The sequence below is a fragment of the Apodemus sylvaticus genome, chromosome 11 (genome assembly GCF_947179515.1).
Source record: "Apodemus sylvaticus chromosome 11, mApoSyl1.1, whole genome shotgun sequence".
NCBI lineage: Eukaryota > Metazoa > Chordata > Mammalia > Rodentia > Muridae > Apodemus > Apodemus sylvaticus.
The window spans coordinates 75,108,424-75,128,751 of NC_067482.1; the positions used below are offsets into that span (position 1 = coordinate 75,108,424).

Consider the following 20,328-nt stretch of genomic DNA (forward strand, 5'->3'; position numbering starts at 1 on the left):
CTACAGCTAGATCCTAAACCCTGAGTGAGCCTTGATAATAGTAGACTTGGGTGATGAGACACTTGTCTTTATTTATAAAACAATTCCCAGTCGAGAGTGGAAAAGCACTTCCATAGCGACTCACAGTGACGATGAGATCATTCTGTGGAGTGTCCCTAGCACGGGTGAGACCATGAACTCAATGCCCTGGGATGCTAAGGTGTGTCCCTGGGGCCTCAGGGTTACTCGCTAAGACACTGTCTTAAAAAAAAAATTAAAAACTGAAATAATAAACAAATAAACAAAGCAGAAAGTCACATTGTAGAAAAATCAGCTGACCCCAAAGTTTATTTATTACATAACTGACAAAACTGAGACTTTCTGCAGAGACAATGAACAGGGTATGTGGTATTTCACTGTCACCACACAGAACAGAACATAAAACCACCACCCTGACAACGCAAAACAAGCTAGAGAAACCGGAAAAAAAAAAACAAAACCCAAACCAAACAGTCGTAGCACTTCTCAAAGTCATCTGAGTGTGGAGATGCTGAGAATCCACAGAGAAGGAAACCCTAAAGATGAAGGGGCCTTGGAGGAAAAAGACTCCCCCTGGCTGGAGAAAAGAGGTTCTCCACAGCCACCCTCTCCGCAGCCGCCCTCTTGGCTGGCCATGGATGGAGCAAGAGATGACAGAGTAGCCAAGGAAAACTTGGTGCCCAGGGCGGCAGGAGTTGGTTCTTATCCCTTAGTCCTCCCATCTTTTCTGAGGTAATAAGGAGACCCCCCCCCCAAGGCAGGCAGGGAGGAAACAGGGCCCCGAGAGCAGAACACCTCATCCAGTGCAAGGTGTCTGCCTTGCCCAGATGTGTGGAAGGGCCCATCGGGAAGGTGCCAGCTTCCAGAATCAAAGGGACACCATAGTCTAAAGCTGAGGGTGAGCTCAGAGCAGAGAGTCTGGTAGGCTAGACCTAAAGAGACCCGCGGGCTGCTCCAGAAAGCTGGCCACCTGTCCACAGTCCATGACAGACCTCAAGCCTCTTGCCAGCTCTCTGGTCCCCTGCCTGCTTTGTGAAAACACAGCACCCATTCTGAAGGCAGGAGCAGTATGAAGCAAAGCAACGGGCCACAGTCTATCGTGCCCAACAACAAGGGACTGCTAGGAAATAGCAGAGGGTGTTCTCCGTAGTTTCCTTCCACACATCCCAAAGCCTGTGCAGACTCCTGGGGCAAATTCAGAAGCAATACAAAGATGACCCCAGTGCCAGAATGACCAGACACTAAAACGGCTATAACAGAAATGCCAGGTGTGTATATATACACACACACACACAAACACACACATGTATATGCATACATATGTACACACACACATGTATATGCATACATATGTACACACACATGTATATACATACGTACACACACACATATATACATACATACGTACACACACAAACACACATGTATATACATACATACGTACACACACATGTATATACATACACACATACATACGTACACATACACACACACACCTGTTAAACAGCCAATAAAGTGGAGGGTGGTGCACAGACAGATGGGATATCAGACAGACCAAATGACAAAGAACAACCAGAAAGTTCTAGAATGGAAACCAAGATTGAAGTGAACATGAGGGCATGCTGGGCCAGAACTTCCAAAATGGAGAGGGCAGCCACGCAGAGCACACAGCCAGGGGCCCACAGGGGTGAAGGGCTAGCCCAACTGCTTTCAAAGCCAATGAAAGACACCATCTTTTGGATAGATGGCATTGGATAGACGACAGACGAAGACCATGAAGGCTGCCCCTCTGCACCAGTTCTGCAGGGCCATCTGCTGGAAGCCCAAGAACAAAGCCACTTTAAACTTTCCAGCGACGGTGACACCAAACCTGCGAGCCATGGCTGTGGGCAGGGCTGGCTTCTCACGGAGCAGAGCAAGATGACGGTTAGACACTACCTGAGTCCATTTTCAGAAGGCCTGCGCTGTAGGATATGGGCTTTCATTTTTTTCCACTTAACTAAAAAAAAAAAAAGACTTAGTTCATATTACTTGTGTGTACTATGTATGCTTGTGTGTGTGTGCACATGAGTGCAGATGTCTGTGGAGGTCAAAGGTGTCATCCCCGTGGAGCTGGAGTGTCAGACAGCTGTGAGCCACTTATCTAGGTGCTTCCACCTGGGTCCTCTGCCAGAGGGCATACATGCTTAACCACTGAGCCATCTTTCCAGCCCCTCCCCGGTTGAAACAAAGCAAAACGCCAACTTCTTGGATGTGAAAGGAAATGACAGGCTGGAGGCTCACATCCAAGAATGAATGACGTGGCCCACCCCCCACCCCCTCCGCTTCTCCTCATCCCCTTCTGGGCAAGAGAATCAGGAGTTCATGGTTCTAGACACCAAGCAAAAGTTCCCTGAGAAGACACAGTTAGGCAGGGGGCGAGACATGTCTCAATCCTATCAGCATAGGACAGTATTTAGAAAAATCCAAAGCAAAAAAAAAAAAACCATGAAGACTTTCAGGCTCCCAGCAAATCCGAATGATTCAGAATCTTGTTTTTAAAATCTCCAGCACCTCCATGACTCAGCAGGGAAAAGCGCCTACTACACAAACCTGACAAGCTGGGCTCAATCCTAGGGTCCCACTGTGGAAGAAGAGAAATAACCGTTGTCCTCTGACCTTCAGCACGCTCACTGTAGCATATGAACACACACACATACACACGAACAACAACAACAACTGTTAAAATCATGGTTCTGATAAGGTAACTCGTCCAGTGGTGGATCTAGAAGAAGCTAGCCTATTTTAGGCTCTGTTAGGCTAAGTCAATTAAGGTCCCACGGCTGAAACCTTTTCGTCACTTGACTTTCGCTGATTAATTAGCGTATATTAATGTTAATGATACATAATAGATTTCTTATGAGCGAGTCACACATGTATATAATTTTTACCATAGTCACCCTGTTGCCCTCTCTTCCCCTCCCCTCCCGGCCCCTCCCTTCCTAACTTGCCCTATATCTGTCTTTTACCTGGGACCTAGGGAGTTGTATCAGGGTTACAGATGCTTGAGTAGTGACTCACAGGAGCAGAGGCATGGGTCAGTGGTTCATCACTGAAGAAAATGCCCCTTCCTTCCGGGCAACCATTAACTCCTTATAGATCCTCATAAAAAGAGTGGGGTACCACACCCTCCCCCTGGGCAGACCTTAAGTATAAACCCTCAGGGGAAGCAGGGACTTGTGAGCCTCCCACCCTCCTTCTGGATCTCCCAGTCTTCCCATCCTGTTCTCGACAATGCTCCCTGAGTTTGGGGCAGCACTCCTTAGGGCTGAGGACTCCATAATCATTTTGACTTTCATTGCTAAAACTCCGTGAGCTCTAGTACTGCAGAAATAACAGGACAAGCATTAAAGTGGAGCAATCAACTCAAACTCCTTGAAAAAAGATCTTCTGCTTTGTAAGAAATACACTAAAATTAAAATCCTTGCAATTAACTACCATTCATGAGCGGAGTCGTCATGCTATAATTAGCTAAGCGCCTCTGTTCGCAAGTAGCTCGCTCGCACAGGGGGAAGGAGGATATGAGGTCATTTCACTCCATCAGCATCTTGAAGCGTGCCATTTCTCTGGTCTGTTCGCCAGCTGCTCAAGGAGTGACTTCATGTCAGATGTGAAGCAGTTAGGAGGGAGCTCAGCATGCTGAGTATCTAACAGAAGAGAGGGTGAGCAGGAGCCATGTGGTTCAGGCCGGTCCTACCCAGCATTCCTTAAGGAATAGAGAGAGTCCAAGCATGAGAGAGGAGAGTCCAGGCAGCCAGGAGAGGAACTCAGAGACAGTCACAGGAACGCTGCCCACTCCACAAGTGCCCTTCGTCCTTTAGTGAACGGACAGGCTAGGATCACAGGAGGGGAGCAGAGGGGGAGATGGGTGGGACTGGGGAGCATGACATGAAGTCACAAAGAACCAATAGAAAGTTAAAAAAATTAGTTTAAAAAAAAATCACAGGAAAAAAAATAAAAATCACAGGAAGAAGGATAAAAATGGAAAGGGCCAGCTGTCTGTCACTCAAGAGCGAAGCCTCAGTCAGGCCAGAAAATCGACCTTGATGCCCAGATGGATCGCTATAGATCATCACACCATGTGGCCTGAGAGTCAACCTCTCAGGCGACAAATAAACTACTAACTGTGTGAGGGAATGAGAGGCACAAGCGAGCATCTGGGCTGATAAGGCTGAGGAGACACATCAAAAAGCTGGGTGCAGCATTGTGTGCCCAGAACCCCAGCTCTGGGAGGCAGTGAGATGGAGCCCTGAGGCTCACTGGCCGCCCAGCCTAACTGTGTCTATAAGCTAGGGCAGTGACAAGTGGGAGGCCCTGTCCCAGAAAGGCGAGGCGGGTGGCATCTGAGGGATGGTATCTGAGGTTTGGCATCTGAGGCTGTCCTCTGTTGCCTCCACATCCACATGCATGCATCTCTCTCTCTCTCTCTCTCTCTCTCTCTCTCTCTCTCTCTCTCTCACACACACACACACACACACACACACACACACACACACACACACACACACACGAAGGCAGCATGAGTCAATGAGATGATCAAGCCTGTGTGTCTCTGGAGCCCCTGCAGAGAGATGGGTTGGCCTGCAGCTGTAGAGTGACATTCTCTGACTGGAAAGCTATGCAAACTCCCAGTAGAGATTCCTGAGCCTGAGGCTCACAGGAGAAGAACCCAGAAAAAAATCCTCTCCAACCTGAGCGTCACAATTTCAGGCAAGCCACAGCCACTGCTGACAGAGTGGAATAGGCCACCTCTGTGTGGTTCTCTGGCTGGTCAGGAAAGTGTCCTCATGGGCCTGGAGTCTGACTGGGGGCCATGGGGAATGGAAGTTCACAGTTCCCCAGATATGGCATGTGATAGTTCATCTTTACCTTGCCAGGTTTTACAGTCACATGAGACACAACTGTGGGCATTTGTTTGGGATGTCTCCAGAGAGGATGAGCTGAAGAGGGGAAGACTCACTAAATGGGCTGGAGGTCTGGCTAATTAAGCAGGAAAGTGAACCGATCAGCATTCCTCTCTGCTTCCTGGTGCACCTCATACCCATCACCATGCCCTCAGTGCCATGACCAAGGAGAATTTCAAACTGTGAGCTGAGACAAGCCCTTCCTTCCCTGAGTCCCTTTGGTCAGGTTATTTTGTTACAGCAGTGAGGGAAGTGGCCTGTAAATTGCATGTCACAGGCACCATGGTCATAGATGCCCAAGCAGATGGCACCTCTACCAGCCCTGCCCTCACCACAGGCCGTGGTGAATTTAAACCTTGGGAAGATGAGCAGACACACACAGTTTCTTCCAAAGACAGGAGGAGCAGCTATGGTTACAGAATTACTTCCAAGAGTCACAGAGCATGGAAAGCCAAAGGGACCGTGGAATTGTATTTACCTTAAAGGGATGACTTATGGTTATATGAGCTATACCCAATATTGTTGCTGTAAGAACAATTATTTCAATGTATTTTCTTTCCAAATACCATGACCAGCACGGGCATCGAACAAACACAATAGACAAGAGAGTAAGTTCCAAGCTCCAGCAAAAGCCAGGGTCAGAGTCACTATGCTTATCCTGTTCAGGTAAAAATCAAGATCAGAGTCACCATGTCCATCCCGTTCAGAGGTAAAAGCCAGACCAGCACTTTAAGAAAAATTTAAAACTGTGAAAGAGACATTTCCAGATTAAAAAACAAACAGCTAGAAATTCTAGGGCTTAAAACTATGGGCCCCTAAGCTCCAATACAGCAGTACTAGGAGGCCCAGCATTTGAGCTGTGAAGAGGTCACAGGGTAGAGCCCTCCTGGCTGGTGTCAGTGCCTGCATAAAAGAGACTGCAGGTGGCCATCTTCTCTTTACACTGGAGGACAGTGAGGACATCTCACCAGAGGCCAACTCCCAGGCACCCTAACCCGCACTTTCCAGCCTCCAGAGCTCAGAAGTAAACTGCTGCTGTTCAGGGCCAACCCGCCTGGGGCATCTTGGTGAGCAGCCTGGGCAGAGTAAGATGGATCCCAAAGCTAAAATTACCACACAGCAGCAGAAGGGCCAAGCCAATCAGACACAAGGGCGACACGGGGAATTGGAGGGGACCAAGAAAGAAGCCAGACAAAAGAGGAGTCGGGGGTGGACAGCACAAAGTGAGAAGGTCTCATATTTAAATATTGTAAGGAATGGAGGATGGATCAAAGCAAATACTAAAAACAATAACAACTACAACAACAGGACAGATGGACAGCCTTCAGGGACAAACAGACAGACACCTGCAGCTGGGAGTCAGGTGAGTGGGAATTCTACCAAAGAGTGTAGAAATAACTATCAAAAATAAATAAAGGCTGGAGAGAGCACTGTGTTGTTCAAGGCTCAGACTCACAACCAAAGCTTCAAAACAAACAATAGTAACGAAGGATGCCTCAGTGGGCAACGACATTCACCACCAAGTCTGACAAGTGTGGTGTAATCCCAGAGGCCTGCAGCGTGGGTGGGGGATAGAGAAGCAGTTGTCCTTTGATCTCCACACACCAGTCACGCTATATGTGCAATGCATGTATGTATATGTGTATACGTGTGTGTAGGTGGCAGGGGGAGAGTGAAATTAAAATGTAACTTAATTATTAAAAAAGACAAAGCTCCTAGATTAATCTATCTGTCTGGGTTTTAGACAACGTATCGATTAAATGAGCCTGGAAGCGAAGGGGTCTCAGAGCCATGTCAGACGGCCTACCTTCAGCCACTGCTCAGCCTGTTCCTTGCTCTGGACGGCGAGAACCAGAGGGTCTGTGCCTTGCTGGGTGATTTTCAGCTCGTGCTTCTTCTTCTTGCTGTCTCTCGGGATGTAGGTGATACTGCAGCCCTGCAGCGGCAGCTCCATCTGAGGCTGCTGGTCCTTGGAACTTTTATAGCACTGCGTGGAACACCACAGACCAATTAATGCCTTGAGGACATGTGGCCAGAGAAAATGATGAAACCCAGTGTAACCAAACCTCTAGTGCTGAGGGGGGGGGGCTTCAGGGGGCGTGGCCCAGCAGCCAGCCAACAGGTGTGACACAGTCTGCTGCCCACCCACGCTCCTCCTACATCTGCCACACACAGGTGTGTGTTAACTCGGCTGAGGCCTGTGGAATGCCTACGACATGACAGTGCAGGCACCGATCCATCCTGTGTTCTACTGGAGCACTGTCACAAAATTACATGTATGTTCATGTGAATATGACATACATGAAAGGGTTATTAGACCTGTTGCAACTGCATAGACCTACTGTGGGCAGACAGGGTAATGATGAAGATGCTGGGTGTTAGAGAAATGGCTCAGCATTTAAGAGTGCACATGCTCCTGTAGAGACCCTACGCTCAGTTCCCAGCACCCACATCAGTTGACTCACAACCATCTGTACTATCTGCAGACCCTGGAAGGCAAGCCCAGGCTACCTCCAAACAGGATCCCTCCAAGGCTGCCGCTAAGAGCCTGAGGAAGGAAGAACAGGCAGGACTCAGTTCAAGTGAAATTCATAGGGAGCCCAGGGCCCGGGGGCTGGAAGGCCTCCCTGGATCTGCCCCTTGAGGCTGACCTTGACTCCCTCAGCAGAGGTACAGGCAGACCCCTGGAGGAAGGTGATTTGGCCCCAGAGTCAATTCTGTGGAGAGAGTTCTCCCAGTGCTCCCCATCAGCTAGGGAACAGGTACTTCAGTGAGTGGGCGGAGTACACGGGGTGACTAGGGGCTGTGAAACTGTCTGGGCATGGAAATAAAAGGCCTAGAGACGGAGTCAATAACGTAGGTAGTGTGACACCCACGGGAGGCCAGACAAGATGCCCCGCCCCAGGAAAGCATGCTTTCTCTCCTCTGAGTAGTTGAACCATGGGTTATTTGTGAAGGAAGATAACACACACACACACACACACACACACACACATACACACACACACAGCACCACCACCAACAACAACAATTACTACTACTACTGTAAGCCAAATGTGGTAGTGCTTGCCTATAATCTCATCATTTAGGAGATAGAAAAGGAAGGATTCAGAACTCAAGACTAGCCTGGGCTACACAGTGATTTTGAGTCTAGCCTGAGCTATCTAGCAAGACTGTCAGCACAAAGCCAAAAGCAAATAAAAGGCCAAGTTTCATCTTGCATTTTGTCTTGAATGGTGTCTTCCCTCATTTTCTATTGATTCCTTTAACAATTAAGCTAGTCTCTATGGAAGCTATTACCATCATAGAGCAGGGAGAGGGATCTTATTGTAGAAAAAGCTGGGGAGGAAGAAGAGGACCAACGGGTGTGGGACCAGGAACCTGGGACTCTGCCGCTGCCTGCATTGGAAATAAAACTGCTCTTTCTCACGAGAGTGGAGTGCATTTTAAATCATTATATAGAGCATATCATCATCTTGCAGCGATTGCATCAGATTATAAATAAGGGCTATGTTAATATTTTTCATGCTTTAGAATCCCTGATGGCATCATTTTTGGCATATTCTATATTTGGAAAAAATTCAGGCCACACATGTGGAAAAAATATGCACTTCATTTAAAAAGGCCAAGCCAAAAAAAAAAAAAAAAAAAAAAAAAAGCACATACAATGACCTAAGAGCCCACGCAAGTGAGACACCCATAATTCACTGGGGGCCAAGGTCTCCCTTACAGGGTTATCTGCTCCACCACATGGGGGGGAAAGAGAAACTCAGATTCTCTCCTTTAATGACTCACTTTTGAGCAATTGTTTCCTGAGGTTAATTTGAAAGACAAAAGGCAAAAACCATAAAGCAAAGCTCCTGACCCAGAGACCAGCCTCGGTTTCTACCGGAAGTGGGCTTGTGGGCTGGGGGCTGGAATGCAGCCTCCAAGTCTCTTCTCCTAGGAGCCCCCAGGGGGACAGACAGCGCCTGGGGCCAAAGTCCAGAATCTTCTAGGCCCTGCTTCTGGGCATACTCCACCTCCCGTTCTGCCACAAAAATAAACAAACAAACACAAAAAACAAAAAAACAAAAAACACCCCACCCTTCTTTCTGGAAAGCTTTTGACTTTCCAAAAGAATGTCCTTTCCCTTGGTCTTCCCCTAGGCTCCTCCACAGGCTCCGGCCTCTGCTGTGACCTGGCTGGGAGGAATTTACTGACTCACTACAAATGAGAAAGTCTATCTGGCAGTTTCTGGCAAGTCTCAACACTGCTCCTTTCCACTGACAAGCCACAGGCCCAGCAGGGTGGAAGGACTTGAGTGTGGGGGAACCATGAGCCCTCCCTGAAGAGGTGCCAGCCTGCCTGGGCTGGGCAGGGCCCCTGGCTCTCAACAAGATCCCCTCGCTTGCCCCCCTGTGGTAGCATCTGTGTGTACCAGCTGCGGTCCTGCACTTCAGACTGCCAAGGGTGGCATGGCCCCGCTGGGCTCCTCACCAGCAGCTTGGTGTCTTTGATGACACAGAGCAGCTTGGTCCACTGGCCAAAGCGTTTCTTGCGCAGCAGGAAGGCGCAGATCTTGGCGTCTTTCACCAGGTCCATGGAGGCCTCCTCTGACGGCCACTGATGGCGGGTTTTCTTCCCCTTCCCATCCTCTTCCTCTTCATCGTATGATTCATAGGAACTGCTCATGGCCTCAGAGTCATAATCTGTGGAGGAGAAAAGGGCAGAGGTGAGAAGCCGCCTCACCTCCAGCTCACCACGCCTCCAGCTTGCCTCGAGGCCTGGCCTCATTTCCAGCTACCGTGGGCTTCAGTGAGAAAAGGCCTCCGCCCTGGCCCTGAGGGTAAAACTTCCACAAGTCAGGCACGGAGAACTCATCCAAATGCTTCAAATGCAACAACTAAAACATTTATTTTTTAAAATCCCTAGATTCTTTCACATCAACAGGATGATGTCACCCCAATAGCAGCGTTAGCTACACTTTGCCCTGGGTGGCCACTCAGGAACCTTTTCCCTGTAGAGTCCTCTGCTCCTCTTTATCTGGCCTTGATTAAACACTCCCAAGTCTTCCTGCCGACACTGCCACCCACAGACCCTGCAGATCACCTGGAATCCACCAGAGACCACCTCTTCCCACCAGCTCACCTTGGCCCTGGGCTGGATTTGTCCCATCTCTCTAACAGAACAAATCTCGCTCAAGGACACCTCCGTTCTCGAGTTCCACTTTCTCCACACATAGCCTGCTCTCTCCTCCCCTGAGCTCTCTGCACACACCCCAGCTGCTCCCACCCCCTTCCTCTCTGCCAGAGTCATGTGTGCTCACATCTAGCATCATGCTTACGACCCCCTCTAGCCAGTACCACGGGCTCATGATTCCCTGGTACTCTTCAGGCTAACGGCTGCATCTGGAGATGGTGCTTTTGGGTGGCGATTCAGATGAGATCTCTTACCAATATGGCCACGGCCATAAGTGTAGAGTCCTAATCCAATGGGAGTGGTGAGAGGGAAGGACAAGAGGAAAGAGGGGGGGAAGAAGGGAGAGAAGGGGGTGAGGACATGTCCAGAGGGCACACCTCTAAGACAGGCCATCTATAAGATAAACCAGTGTTAAGATAAGCCCCAGACTGTAGCATTTCCCAAGAATTTCAGCATTCCAGCTTCTGGGCTCAGGGTGATTTGAGGTATCAGCCTAAGCAGGACAACAGCACACTGTGTCAAAGGCCCTTGTGACACACTGCACACAGCCTAACGGGTCCTCACTGTGCACACAGGCCAGCTCTTCATGCCGAGCTGTGAGCCCAGGGAAGGGAGCATCCTGTTGCCTGTGGTAGCTCTCCTAGCACCTAACAAAGTTGCAGGGACATAGCCGGAAGAGTGGTCACATACAAAGAGACCCTTCAGGGGGACAGTGGCACATTCGGCCTGGGGTGGCTGCGAGTAGAGGTAACAGACACAGCAGCTGAGGGAATGATAACCTGACTGGGGCTGAGACCACACAGAGGGTGTGAGACCTGCCGGTCTGACTGCTGAGGGCGCAGATAGGAGTTTGCAGTAAAATGACTGACAGGCCAGGCTCCCCACCCCCTCCATCTGCAGACCTTACACCCTCCTCTCTCCCCTCCTATACACTAGCACGTGGCTGTTCCAATGTCTGCCTCTGCCTAACAAGCCCCCTCTTTTTTTTTAAATATTTAATTTTATTTTATGTGCATTGGTGTGAGGGTGTCATATCCCTTGGAACTGGAGTTACAGACAGTTGTGAGCTGCCGTGTGGGTACTGGGAACTGAACCTGTGTCCTTTAGGAAGGGCAGACAGTACTCTTAACCACTGAGCCATCTCTCCAGCCTCCTAATACCCACCCCCTCTTTACATGGCAGCCTCAAAGGAACATTTCAACCTTCCTTTTTATGAGAGTTACAGAAGTAAGCCTTGAACTCCCCATTTTCACATATGGGTCAAGGGACCCCAAACCTATGACTGTGTCCATACCACCCAGCAAGGCAGATGGGGGAAGCATATCATCTGGAGACTCATGCTGTCCCAGACAGGGACCTAAGAGCCAGAAATGCCAGGCACTGGGAGAAGGAGATTGTCACCTGAGCCCTGGAGAAGCTACTGGCAGCCAGCCGCGGGTCTAAGGAAAGAACTAGAAACAAATGTACCCTGGGAAAGCAGTTTCTAGACCATGGGGCCACTGGGTGTCAGCAATGGTGTGAAGCCAGAGAGCAGCACTGTTAGCCTGTGCTCTGCTCTGCTCTGCCCCAGGAGCCTGTCACAGAGACAGCTTGCTTCAGGCAGAAGTGCTGGCTGTACACTGGCACTACGTTTTAAACGACTACTTTGCACAGGCATGTGTGGGGGTCAGAGGACAACTTGGAGGATTAATTCACTCTTTGCACCACACAAGTCCTGGAGATCCAATTCAGATCATCAGATCTGAGAACAAGTGCCCTACCCTGACACTTTACACTTTTTAATGAGTAAGTACTTGACAATGAAAGGAGTTTTAGAGCTGAGCACAGAAACATGGGATGCCACAGCTTGATGTGGCATCCTGCTGAGAGAGACACTCTGCAGACAGAATAGCATCAGTAACCAAATCTGAATCCCAGGGGCAGTTAGAGGTCAGCTTCCGGTGTCCGTGCGCATCTCATTCAAAAGAACCATTACTGAGGTGGGCGTCAGGTGCTGGTGGATCATGCCTTCAGCAGAAATCGGTCAGTAAAGCCTGCCCTGTCCACCACCCAACGGGCATCCTGGCAGAAACCTCAACTGACAGGGCAGTGCCCTGCAGAGACCAAGGGGGGCAGGGCGAGCCACACGTGAATGTGCTACAGAACCATTTCCCTCCTGACTTCAGGGAACCAACCGCTCATCTACCCACACCAGGCTCTGACTCCAGGCCCCTCAGAGCCTGGCTCACCAGAAGCAGGAAGAAAGGACTCTGAAGGGCTTAGCCTTTCTCCAGACCCCTCCTTATGCATTGCCTTCCTTAGGTCCCAGATCCATTGCTCCTACGTTTCTGTGGTGATGTGCAATCCTGCGTCCTCCACACCCAGTGCCTTGGCCCGCCACCACTCCTGGGAATGAAGGGACCACCCTGATGGGCAGCTGCCACTCACTTGAGGTGATGTACTCTGGAGCTTTTCCAGGACTCAGCGGCACAGCTTCCTCGTAGTAACCCTCTGGGAGAGAGGACGTCGGTAAAGGCGGAGGCCCACTGTCAGGAGGCTGGAGGCAAAAGGAAAACCATGCTGGATTAGAGTGGCTGCTAGAGATTCAAGGTCACCAGGTCCTGTACCTGTTTCCTACTCATGTCCATCCCCCAGCCTCACCCTAGCTGGTCATGGACCACTCAGCTCCCACTGGTACCTGTAGGGAGTCCCACCTTCACACGGAGGCATCTCATCTGTCTGCTATTGGCACTCACTGTGAATCATCAGAAGCCTGTCTCCCAAATCCATCTAGGCTGACTCACACCCGCCCTCTGAGCCTCTCTCCAGCAGAGACAGGGTCTGTGTGTTCCTCTTCATCCTCATAGTGTACACACACACACACACACACTCCAGGGCCCAGTGCCCACTATAGACAACACTAAGAACAGAAAAAGTGTGTGCCCATTTGTAGGTATTCCTCTCAGAGCTGGGCTGGGGCAAAAGCAGGGCAGGCCCACGAGCCACTCCTGGCTGCCACTCTTTGGAAGCAGTGTCTGCTCTTTACTTAAGCCACTCTGTCAGAATCCCCTACAAAGTCAGACTGTGCAACAACCACTAGAGACAGGAGCACCTTAGCTTCAGTCCAAACCAGATCCTACCAGCCTGCAAGGTGCAGCTCAGATCCCCTCTTCCTGAGCCTTCCTGACAGCTAATCCACATCAGCCTCTTCTCTGACATCTGTGGGACCCTGCTGGTCACTGCCCTTGCTGGTCCTTCTGCCCCTAGAAAAGGACAAAGGGAATGAGGTCTGATGCACCAGGGCCCCTGCTCCCTACCTGCCAACGCACCATGGAAGTCCTGCAGGAAGGCTGGTGGATAGCCTCACACTACACAGACACACTACACACTACACACTACACAGATGCAGAGAGCAAATCCCAGAGCCTCACACTACACAGACGCAGAGAGCAAATCCCAGAATCTAAAGCATGCTGCTCAAAAATCAGACTTGTTCCTGCCATGGCTGGGTCTCCAGACATCCTGGCATCTACTAAAGACCTTTTTTCATGTTCTCTCCCCCTCTGTGCATAGCTAATTCACACTATCTATGTGCTGTAAATAACCAGGAAGTGACAGGGTAGAAGTGACAAGCTCCACCCTGCTTGAATGCTGCTCCACTGACATCATGGGCTTTGTTTTTATTCTTATGCAAACCCTCCAGAATGTGACTCCATCTTTTTCCCTAACTCTGAGTCCAAGAAGTCCTTTGTGAGTGACAAATGGCCACTGCACACCCACCCTGCTTCCCCCTCCTGCAGCTGGAGAGGCTTGATTCGCAGTTCAGCTAGCTGCATGCTATTACCCAATGGCCTAGGGTTGGTCCCTGCAGAAAACCCCGCTTCCATTCTCTCCATTCTCTCCTATCCCTTGTTCCCTGGTGGTCATGACCTACCTACTTGTTAAAGACCAGCTCTGTGGGCAGCCTGCACTCACAGGCGGGGATGTACTCCAGGGCTGTCCCAGGGCCCGTGCTGGCTCACCCAAGGCTTTCCTGTCCTCTTTAGAGGACTGTCCTAAGAAGAGACCTGACATGTGTGCTTGGCACCAGGTGAAGCTAAAGATCCAACCTAGACTTGGAGGCTGCTTGGGGGAGCCATTAGATTCACCGAGTGCTTAAAGGTGTATGAGGAAGTAGGGATTTCGCCTTCCCTGAGCTTCAGGAGACTGACTGCTCACACCTTGGATTGTTTCAAAGAGCTCTGTACTGTATCCAGGCCAGGCCTCCCTCCAGGGAGTTGTGAAAAGGGAAGAGGGGGAAAGGCTAGTGTGTACTGAGGGGTTTGTGAACAGACACAGTCAAGCCACCAAGGACATAGCCTGCAGAGAGAAGCACCTTAGTCCTCAGGATTTCCTCTCTAAAACCACGACAGGAAGGTCCTTTGGACTGATGAGAAGAAAAAAGCTCAAGAAGTTCAGTGAAAGTTTCTGGGAAAATATAAGCAACCCTCAGAAGACTCCTGGCCAGTAAGATGACCCAGCAGGCCTGGAAGGCATCTTGCTCTGCTTTCTGTTGTGTAATGATCACCATGGCCAAAAGCAACTTTGAGAGGTTGCTTATGTCATCTGGCAGCCTATAGTTCACCATGAAGAAAAGGCAGGGCAGGAGTCTGAGGGCAGCAGCTGACACAGAGGCCCTGAAGGAAGGTGCTTACTGGCTCGCTCAGTCAGCTTTAGACTTCCCAGGCCCTGGGACCCAGGAGCGGCACGGGGAGAGGCAGGGGCTCCCACTCCCATCATCAATCAAGGAGGGTGTCTGCAAGCTGATCTTCTCAAGTGAGGTGCCTCCTTAACAGGGGACCAAGCCATGTCATGTTAAAAACAACAACGACAACATCAACAACAAAACCCTAACCAGGCCACTGTGCAAGTCTGACAACCTGAGTATGATCCCTGGATCCTCAGAGGCAAGACTTTGTCCCCTGACTTCCCCATGTGCGCTGTGCCCTCTGCCACACTCACACACAAAAATAACAATAAAGAGAAATTAATGTTTAAAAAAACAAGAATGTTCAGATGTGCCGCCACACACAGCAGTGTAGCCTGGAGCTGCTGACTTGAAAAACCCCAGTCAGCACCTGAGTGAAAGAACACTGCAGCTCCAACCTCTGTCTACATTTCTTGAGTGTCTCTGCTAAAGCTGGCTGCTCACAGCAAGTGTTAGGACAAAGTTGCCTTTCTTACCTATATCTGCATAGCTTACGTTTTTAATACTTAGCACTTAAGAAAAAACAAAACTTCGTTTTTGATAGTGTGCATGCATGCATGTGTGTGCACATGTGCACACCTACATGTATCATAACTGTCAGTACCTGCAGAGAGAACAGGACATCCATCTGACCCTGAGCTAGAGTTACAGGCAGATGAGCCCCTTGGTATCATCATTGTGATGTTAGCAGAGAAAGGCTGTGGGGGTGGGAGGGGACTACAGAGTCCGCATCACCACATCTAGACTTCTGCACCCCCATCTTACCCAACACCATTACACCCAAACACCCGCTCGCCCACAGCTGGAGCTCTGCCTCCCTCACCATCCCCTGCCTATGGTATAACCTCATACATCACAGAGGTCTTGGCATAAGAAACACTGGACAAGCCCCCCAACCAGCTGCAACTGAGAAGCCACTTTCTGACTCCAATTCTACACACCTAGGGCGGCATCCATATGCTTTCCTGGTTCCGGAAAAGCAATCTATTTAGAGTAACAGACAACAATTATCCAATCTGGAGTAAGAAAATCAGAGTTATGGTGAGATCTGCCCACACCAGCAACGGGGAGGCTTGGCAGCACAGAGCACACATGTCAAAGTCTGAGTTTCCCCAGGCCAAGGGGGTTAGAATCTGGCGATTTCTTCCCATGGGCTATAAAACTGAACATAGATAGATAGATAGGTAGACAGAGGGATGGACAGACAGACAGATGGGTGGATAAATAGATAGATACATAGAGAGATAGATACATAGACAGACAGACAGACAGACAGAAACACACACACACACACACACTCACACACACACACACACACACACACACACACACACACACAGACGACGGACAAATGTTTCCATCCTAACATTAAGAATTCCAGTCTTGGCAGACAGTCCTTAGAGTTTGCTGTTGCACCCTCTCTGATCTACATGCACCAGTGACTCCCCAACAAGACCCAGCCCTCATTTGCTTATGCTTTCTCAGCCTCCACCTAAGACAGGGATGAAACAGAGGCATCAGGAGGCAGCCCCCGAGGGGAAAAGGCTGAGGAGCCTGCAGGAGTGGAATCCAGGTGCATGCCTAAAATTCCACAGGGTGAATGCAAGAGAAAGATGCCACTAGACCCCATGGAGATGACATGCTGAGATTCTGGAAAGACAAGAGATGAAGGGGAGCACAGGGTCACGCATCTACGCAGAGAAGGTAGCTCCAGCCTGACTCCATGACTGCCAACGCCTAACTTCAGTAGATCACCACAAAATCTAATCCTATCCGACAGACAAGGGTGCCACGGGGATTCACAACCACTTGCGCACTTAAGAATGGCTAAGAAAGTAGGTGTGGTGACAACACCAGGCAGGGGAAGGTGGATCTCTGTGAGCCAGGTTCTAAGCTCTCAAAGCCCACACTCAGTGTCACATTTCTTTTAGCAAGGATGCCCCACCCCCAAACCTTCCCAAACAGCACTGTCAACTAGGGACAGAGTGTTCAATATCAGAGCTGTGGTGGTGTGAATAGGAATGTTCCCACAGGCCCACAGATCAGAATTCTTGGTCACTAAGGAGTGGCACTAGCAGGTGTGACCAGGCTGGCCTCAAACTCACAGGAATCTGCCTGCCTCTGCCTCCCCAGGGCTGGGATTAAAAATCTGTGCTAATGTTACATTGCTTACTGATGTCGGCCAAGGGTCAGCTTTGTAGCATAAATACTGCTCTCAGAAACCAAGGGAGTGTCCAACTGTTCTCAAATTGTCCCCAAGTAAGCATGCATGCCGCCCAGGCAGAGGCAGGCAGATTTCTGTGAGTTGGAGGCCAGCCTGGTCTATATTGTGAGCCTTTCTGGAAAGGAAGGAAGGAAGGAAGGAAGGAAGGAAGGAAGGAAGGAAGGAAGGAAGGAAGGAAGGAAGGAAGGAAGGAAGGAAGAAGGAAGGAAGAAGGAAGGAAGGAAAGAAGAAAGGAAGGAAGGAAGGAAGGAAGGAAGGAAGGAAGAAGGAAGGAAGGAAGAAGGAAGGAAGGAAGGAAGGAAGGAAGGAAGAAGGAAGGAAGGAAGGAAGAAGGAAGGAAGGAAGAAGGAAAGAAGGAAGGAAGGAAGAAGGAAGGAAGGAAGGAAGGAAGGAAGAAGGAAGGAAGAAGGAAGGAAGGAAGGAAGGAAGGAAGGAAACATAAGCCATCTTCAAATGCTTTAATTTTAATTTACTTGAAAAATGACAAGAGATAGTAACTTCAAAAAGCTGGTGTATTGGGACAACCAAAAGGAATAAAAAGATAATTCTTATTTAAACAATTTTAAGCAGTAACGAGTTTCATTTCTGTTGCTGTGATTAAAATATCCTGATAAAAAATATAGAGAAGGAAGGGTTTTCATTTGGCTTCAACTCCAGATCCCAGTCCGTCCCTGGGGAGTCGAGCCTGCCTGGCCCTTCTTCAGTCCCAGCATGATCAACACAGATTCTTAGTCAAAATATCACTCTAATGGCCCCTGAACCACCTCCTAACAAGCCCTTGCTTTTCTCTGAAACACAGCTGGAATCTCTACTGTCCTGATTCTCCCACCTTCCAAGCCCAGGATGAATGGCCCAGTAAGCTCTGAGTATACAATGGCTTTCCAGCAGAAAATTCCAAAGCCTTCCAGATTCTTCCCAAAAGGCAACATGGTCATTTTATCACAGCAACAAGTATTTATAGCAACAGACAGAAGGCGGTATTCGATGCTACAAGCCACAAAAAGACAAAAGCCAGAGCACAGTATCAGTTTGCAAACATGGGAAATAATTTTAGCTTAGGAAATAAGTCATGGACACTGTGCTGTGATTTTTGTTCTTTTTCTCCCCACCAGTGAGCAGGACACGTAAGTCAGAGAAACCCTTCCCCCCCAACTAAATCTGCCATTGTGTTTATTACCACAACTGAATGCAAACTAGGATGGACACCATGTTTTCTCATGATAAGCTCACAGTTCCCATCCGTCAGTTTGCCCAGCACTGCAGCCTCCTGTGGGCGTTACCCACCCAAATCCTAGGGTGGATCACATGGATCTGGGTACATCTGGCTCACTCTCGGGTTTGTGCCTTCATTTGGGGGTCACTCTGCCCAGTGTGGTCTCCTTCCCAGTCCATCTTTACAAGAAGCAAACTCACCATAAAGTTAGCCTTCAAAATCGATGGTGCCTGGCCAAAAGCCAACTGACCTGAATTTAGCTCACTTGGCAAACTCATCCTTCACTAAAAACCTTAGGAAAGACAGGCATGATGGAATACATCTGTGATGCCAGAACTGGAAGGTAGGAGCAGGAGGACTACAAATCCCAGTCCAGCCTGGCATATACAATTAATTCCAAGTCAGCCTTGACTACACACAGAGAGACCTATCTCCCCAGAACTCTCAAAAAGCCCTCATAAAAATGTAGTGCAGTGCCTTGGCCAGTTGCTGAACTGCCACGGGTTGCCACAGATCTCCTCCAGTCCCTCTGCACAATGACCACACTGGTGGCCGCACCATGTTATATGCTCATGGCCAGCAGGCTCTTCTCTAAGTATTGACCAACTTGTCACTGGGTAAACTAGATTGGAAGGAAAGTCCACAGAAATGCAAATGGTACAAAGTGCTGCCCCTTCAGTGAGGACTCTTATTCTGAAACTGGCATCCAAAGGGCTCCTCTGACCCTCCAGGCAGCCCTCCAGGATGTGCACTCCAGGAAAGACCGGCTGGAGGCTGTACAGGAGATGACCTGTAATACCTATAGCCTCCACCACTCTGTCTGCTTCTAGGTATCCTTCCCTCCCCTGAATCCTGAGGCACTCCCAAGACACAACATGTTGACTATGGAATAGAAGGTACAAAATATTGGCCTGCCACAAAATGCCATGGATTCAAGACTAGTCTAGAGCAAACCATCTAAACCAGGAAATAGTGGACCGTTGATTTCCATCCAGCTCATATTTTGGAAAACAATTTACCAGTAGAAAGTACTAATGTAGTTGAATGAAATACTTTTGGAATATGATTTTATGTAGCTAAAAATAGCAAGTGATAACAACAACAACAACAACAATAATAATAACAATGAACAGTTTCTACAACAGGAAAGGAAAAGAAACCAATGATTAAAAATAAGCTTATGGCCTTGGCAAGATGGCTCCACAGATGAAGACAACCCCTTCAAGGCTGATGACCCGAATGAGATTCCATGTGGAAGGAGAAAAGTGACTCTGACAAGTAGCACTCTGGCCTCCCCATGCTCCTCATGGCCTGTTCCGAGGACAAGCCCGAGCTTGACAGGGAACCAGCTATGGGTGGAAGCACACCAGAAAACAGTTCCTACTTTCTTTCATTTTTTTTTAAGATTTATTTATTTATTTATTTTATGTGAAGAGGGCATTGGAGGATTCAATTACAGACGATTGTGAGCCACCATGTGGTTGCTGGGAATTGAACTCATGACCTCTGGAAGAGCAGCCAGTGTTCTTAACCCCTGAGCCATCTCTCCATCTCCCAATTCCTACTTTCCCAGCTTATCACTAACCCTCAGTAAATCACACATCCTCAGAACCCTTTTCCAAACATTGGTATCCAAACTCCCTACGTGTTCCAGAGCAAAGATCCTCAACCTTCTAACCCTGCAACCCTTTAATGCAGTTCTTCATGCTGTGGTGACCCCCAACCATAAAGTTATTTTGCTACTTTATAACTGTAATTTGGTATTGTCATGAATTGTAATATAACTGTTTTTTCTGATGGTCTTAGATGACCTCCATGAAAGGGTCGTTTGATACCCTCAAGGGGTCTTGACCCACAGGTTAAGAACCGTTGCTATAAAGTGTTCAACGGTTTTTAAAACCCACGCCATGAGGATTACATAAAATAACAGCTGTCGCCCCATCTGTTGTTATCACACTCTACAGTCTTAGTCGTCTCTAGTCAATCAAAAGCATTATGTGGAAAGTTCTTTAAATAACTACCA

The 20,328-nt window shown here is 49.0% G+C and overlaps 1 protein-coding gene across 2 annotated transcripts in view; it reads right to left on the reverse strand.

The window, feature by feature from the left end:
- Window positions 1–20,328, reverse strand: part of Afap1 (actin filament associated protein 1) — a 111,232-nt gene that overhangs the window by 47,500 nt on the left and 43,404 nt on the right. Inside the window, exons 1-4 of one of the 2 annotated variants that reach the window (XM_052198756.1) lie at window positions 13,439–13,563; window positions 12,570–12,678; window positions 9,441–9,652; window positions 6,769–6,948 (exon numbers count right to left, since the gene is read on the reverse strand). In XM_052198756.1, coding sequence (XP_052054716.1) covers window positions 6,769–6,948; window positions 9,441–9,652; window positions 12,570–12,678; window positions 13,439–13,453 — 516 coding nt within the window. In that variant the 5' untranslated portion in view covers window positions 13,454–13,563. Of the gene's footprint in view, window positions 1–6,768; window positions 6,949–9,440; window positions 9,653–12,569; window positions 12,679–13,438; window positions 13,564–20,328 lie in introns of those variants that run through there. The other variant, XM_052198755.1, reaches the window with a different exon arrangement.